Below are 6,000 nucleotides of genomic sequence, written 5' to 3' on the forward strand. Positions count from 1 at the left end.
CATTTTAATTGAAAAACTTGCACACAAAACACAGCAAACATCTACCTGAGAGCTTGGAGCAAATGGACGCTTATTTAATTATTTTATTTTTTCATTTTTTCGCGCATGCGTACTAGGTCGCGTTGCACCGGCGGACGGAGGGGCACGGGGGGTCTTAAACGGTGGCATTGTTGTGTGTGGACACACATAAGGTTAGGTGTGATTTACCCTGGATAACCTTATCTGGCTTAGTGTAAACTAAGTGTTCCCAAACAGAAAACTTTAACTACAGAAGAGGGATTTTAAACCCTGGCTTCTCCTTGACACTATCGCTAGCCAAAGGCTAGGCTTCTCTGTATTTGTTCAATGGGTAGTCGCTTGACACAATAAATACTTCCTGTCCTTCACTTTTAATGTGTACTGTGTAGAAAGTTAGTATGCCTTTGTGCGTTCCTGCACTCAACATTTTCATTCTTGCCTGACAGACAGTGGAGAAGCTAATAGATCTTTTGGGGACTCTAGACCGATGGATAAACGAGACGCCTCCTGTTGACCAACCATCTCGCTTTGGGAATAAGGCTTTCAGAAGCTGGTTTGCCAAACTAGAACAGGTTTGTTTGAATACACACAAACATCTTGACATGCTTAAATGTAATTATCATTTAATATCTGATTGATTAAACTCAGTCATATTTAAGTTTGAAACCCTGAGATACTGAACTATTTTGGGAGTGTTACTGTTGTAGCGCGGTAATGTTTAGACTGGTGATTCTCAACTGGTTGGTGCAGACCTAAAAAGGGGTCGCTGGGGTTTGCCCGGTAGAGATGTGACGTACGCGAAGGTGCAGCAAAGTCTTACCGCCGAGGCTCCAGACACTGGCATGAGTCTTGCTTACGGTTGTTTCCAATTTTCAGTGGCCACATTTTCTGCGCAACACTTGTCAATAGTGCTTGAATAATATAGGCTATATAATCATTCATACAATATATTAGAGTTCAGCATTGAGGATTTTCTCCACCTGTGACTTGTCCTTGCCGGATACCAGCAGGGCCGAGTCATCCGCAAACAAAAACAATTCACAGTCGCATAAAGGGTGCATAATAGTGCACCTCCCATAGGCTTCATTGTAAGCAGACTTTTGATCACATGTATTTACTAGTTAGATGCATAAACAAAGAAAAACATATGTGCTTGTCTTACATAAGGTTTGTGAATAATAGACAAAATAAAAATAACAAGTGCAGTTCCCCTGTAATCAATGCAAACTGAAGTATCTGTAATCATTTCCTGATAACATTGGAAATGCCCCATTCTTTGTTTTTGTACAAACGATTGTTGTTACGTTTAGGGCTGCAGCTAACGATTATTTTTCTATCGATTAATCTATAGATTATTTTTTCGATTAATCGGTTAATCTATAGATTATTTTTTTCGATTAATCTATAGATTATTTTTCCTTTTACTGATTATTTTTTTTATTTAAAATGAAGAGGAAAAAATAAATGTAGGCCAGTTTTTTCAAATGGCATGGCTTTTATTTACACAAAAAAAGGTATGGCCACTCAGTCAACATTGACAACAACATGACAAAATATTCTGTAACAATGTAAACATTTAAAACTTTAAACATTTAGCAAAATTAAAAGTAGCTTATTTGCTTTTTAATGTGCAAATATAAAAGTAAACATCCAGTGCAAATCTTAATATTCTGCAATAGTATAAGCATTTCAAAAGTAAAAGTATTGCTTATTTTGCTTTAAAATGTGCAAAAATAAAGATAAACATCCAATACAAAAAAGTGTACAGTGTAAATATTTCAACAAAAGTAAAAGTATTGCTTATTTTGCTTAATAACACAACAATGATAGTATGATTAAAGTGAAAGTTAATTGTTGGTTTGTACATAGTATATGTAACTGTTAATGTTGTAAAAGGTATTTGCACAACTAATTAACGTTAGCGTTTGTGACACGTCTTGTGCCGTGGGGTTCTTTCAGGACCGACAAACTGAACGCCAGATGGCTTTGCCAGGTTTACAATCTTTTAATTTTACACAAAGTATTTTCTCTTCCAACTCTTTTCTCTTTCTTTCCTCGCTTTTCAGCTCCTCTTCCTCGGTCGCTCGTCGTCCTCTGTCTCTGGCTCTCCTCTATGGCGTCACATTAGTGCCAAAAATCCGAGCACATAAAAACTGTTATCGCGCGCTAATTCTCCACTTCGTGCGCACGCGCGACACCATTTTGCGCGCGCGTGGTGTCTTTTGCGCGCACGCGATGCCTTTCTGTGCGCGCGTGGTGCCTTTTTGCGCGCGCGCGACGCCTTTTTGCGCGCGCGCGACGCCTTTCTGCGCGCTCTCTGTGTACTCCTGGCATCTCTCCTCGCGCTGTCATGTTTCTTTTTGGCACTTTGGGGGCGGGTATGCTTAGACGGCCCCTCCTTTCTGATTGGCTCTGAGCATTTTTCATATGACCAATCATTCTCCAGTGTAGCAACGTTGTAGCCATCTTACCTCGGACATCTAGCCTCAATCATTACATTGATGTCAATGGTACATGTACTAATTAAATTACCATAACTTGCTCGATTTTCGACCAATTTACAAACGGTTTGCCTTGTTGCAAATCTTATTACATGTAGATATGACATAGGATGCTGTACCTGTTGAAATTACCTCTTTCGCTTTAAAAAAAAAAGACTTAATTGTGCAACATAGTTGTGTAGGGTCAGTGTTAGTCAGTTCTCTGATTATTTTAAACTGTTTCAGAATACATTATTAAAAGCTATTTTTAACATTTTAAAAACAAAATTCAAAGATTATTTCATTAATTTTATGGCTGAATTAAAAGAAATTCCATAAATTAGAAAACAAATGTTCAAGAAGAAGTGAAAATATAAAATAATGTTATTGCTGGTGGACCAGTTCTGGCTGAAAGATGTGATTATGGTGTTTGTTGTCTTATTATTTATTTGGGTCACATTTTGTATTACCCTGTATTGTGTTTCTGTGGTATGAAATAACCTTCATCAGCGCGCGACATTTTTTTATCCACTTCTTCCTCCGTAAATCTTGATACATATTGACGATGACCCGCCCTGCTATACTTCTGATTGGCTCTGAGCATTTTTCAGCATTTTTCGCCTGACCAATCAGTAAGATTTCTAAGCATACCCGCCCCCAAAGTGCCAAAAAGAAACATGACAGCGCGAGGAGAGATGCCAGGAGTACACAGAGAGCGCGCAGAAAGGCGTCGCGCGCGCGCAGAAAGGCACCACGCGCGCACGAAGTGGAGAATCAGCGCGCGATAACCGTTTTTATAATATTTCTGGTTACAAAATTTTAAGGAAGACGTCACAAAGGTAAACAAGGTAGGAGTTGAACTTTCACATACTCTTAATAATAATTATATATCCATTATATTACTATAATATGTACACATAAATATGTATGGGCAATATATATATGTATGTATATGTATTCTGGAATATACTCTCGTCCCCACCGACGGCGTCTTGTTTGATTTATAGTTCTTCCGTGGGGGTGGCGCAACACTTGTAATTCCTCCTCCAAAACACTAAATAAGGGGCAGTCTCTCTAAAAGGCGCAACTGCAGTTGCTGTTGACTAGATAATAGATACTGTTTCCTTTGTGTACAGAGTGACGACAGACAACCACAACATGGACATCTTTGTCTATCTAGACTGGAACTAATCATTCCCAATAGTAGTATGTTACTTCACCTGTATGTATTGTTAAACCCTCTGTTGAACAAATATTTTAATGTTAAAAATATAATATTTTTGTTAAAAATATAAAAAAATATAATCTTAAAATAAGATAATATATGGGTTTCGCTTGGCATAGATACAAACTTTTGTAATTGGGTTAAAGTGCCGTGAAATAGTGGCGTAAATGCATTAATTACAATAAGGAAAGTAGTTTAGAATAATAATACTTTTAATATGAGAATAGTTTAGAAACCTTTATTTAAGACAAAAAGTAGACAATACTTTTGATATAAGGAACATAGTTAACTTTTATTTAAGACACAATTGTACAACATTGGACTTTTAAAATAAGAAAAATAGTAAATAAACTTTTATTTAAATTATACATATCTACTATAACTCAAATCTGTTACAAAAGCAGCCTTGGTAGTACAAGACAACTAAAATAAGATAATATATGGGTTTGGCATGGTATAGAAATACATTTTTGCAACGGGGTTAAAATGCTGTGAAATAGTGGCGTGAATGCACTATTTATGATCCATCCATCCATTTTCTACCGCTTGTCCCTTTAGGGGTCACGGGGTGTGATGCCTATCTCAGCTGCAACTAAAATTAATAAAATGATTTAAAAATTATGAATCACTGAAATCAAATTAAGTAATACATGTGAGAGGTTGGATTAAGCCTTAAAAACAGAATAACTGCTGTAAGTACTACAACTAAAATGGCGTAAAACCTTCAAAAACGATCTCTCTGTTGGGTTCATAACTCATTCTGACGTTTTTGATTGATTGATTGAGACTTTTATTAGTAGATTGCACAGTACAGTACATATACCGTACAATTGACCACTTAAATGGTAACACCCGATTAAGTTTTTCAATTTGTTTAAGTCGGAGTCCACGTTAATCAATTCATGGTAGTAGACGTAGGGACTGCAATCTAAATGGCGGTGGTCTTAAAGAGAACTACAAAATCACAATGGTGGCCGGATATGATGTAGAGCTATTTCAGGTTTTATTTCACCCAATTCTCCCCCTTAATGAGTGGAGGGTTTAGGCCAGTTCCACTCATTAAGAAACAATGTGTCAGAATTGAACCTGTTAGCACCAGATTAAAAATACAAGTTGAAAAGAGTGTCATACTTTGTGACTCCTTCTGGACGCAACAACAACACAAAACACTGAACAATGCGCATTCAGTTTTTAATTTAAGAGCGCATGCACCGATTTATTAAGTACTCTTATCAGTTTTCATGGAAATGTTTAATCACTGTTGTTTTATTTCATACAAAAATGTGTGCATTTCAAGCACAAACTCTGCTCGCCTGTGTTCGTGGACCCTCCTCGGCAAAAACTGATCAATCACGGCTCTGATTTTTGGAAGGTGCACGCAAGCTTTGCGGTAGGCTACGCAGAGTGAGGGGGCACGACGGCTTTGCCCATGCAAGTTTTGCGACGCGATTGTATACGCCGGGCTTTACTTTGCATGCAGTCGGCTTTTGGCCCCCAAATTTTGTTTAGTCCAATGCAGACCCCAGTCAATAAGTTTGGATACCCCTGTTCTAGATCATGAATAATGCCTCTCACCTGCATAGTAGAAGGATGGAGACATAATCGTACGAGTTGGTCAACTTTGGCATCCAATTTTGACCCAGAAATGGCGAGACAGACACTAAAAGACACTTGGTATGTGCTTTGTTTCACTCCCTTTTTTCATGAGGATTATGAGTCATTATTCACCTGAATGGGAATATATGAACTACGGATGTAACGGTATTATAAATACCGCTGTATTTCGGTTTCAAAGTCTTATCAATAACACCGTGACGTGTGACGGTATCAAATTAAAACCTGGTGAGAGTAGTTTTTCTGGCATTTTAGCGTTGGCAGGTTCTGTCAATAAACTACTTCTCCCAGAATCCTCTATGCAGCGTGGGAACGGCAAGGTGGGAGCGTGGCACGTCGTAAGCAGAAAGTAAAGTGTGTTCATACTCGTCGTAGATAAAAATATTTGTTTTTTGGACATTGAATCTATTCATAACTCGTTGAGTTATGTTGTTACCAAACAGTTAAACAAGGCCAGTTCAAAACACAACCTTTTTGGCGGCGGTAAGAAAGTCTGTGTTCTGCAAACCAAAGTGCGCCACTTTCGTTTCGACCGTTTCCAGGGCGACACCGAACCAGCCGGTTTCGTCGCATGACGGGAAAAATGTTCAACGCGGATAATACAAGTAAACTTAAAAACTACTTGATACATCCTCAATCCATCCATCTATTTCCTTACTGCTC

General features: G+C 38.1%; 1 protein-coding gene across 1 annotated transcript in view; it reads left to right on the top strand.

The window, feature by feature from the left end:
• Positions 1-6,000, top strand: part of ptpa (protein phosphatase 2 phosphatase activator) — a 101,142-nt gene that overhangs the window by 21,710 nt on the left and 73,432 nt on the right. The window contains exon 4 of the mRNA XM_061980612.2: positions 465-590. Coding sequence (XP_061836596.1) covers positions 465-590 — 126 coding nt within the window. The remainder of the gene's footprint in view (positions 1-464; positions 591-6,000) is intronic.

This window comes from Nerophis lumbriciformis, linkage group LG20 (assembly GCF_033978685.3).
Source record: "Nerophis lumbriciformis linkage group LG20, RoL_Nlum_v2.1, whole genome shotgun sequence".
In the NCBI taxonomy this organism is placed as follows: Eukaryota; Metazoa; Chordata; class Actinopteri; order Syngnathiformes; family Syngnathidae; genus Nerophis; species Nerophis lumbriciformis.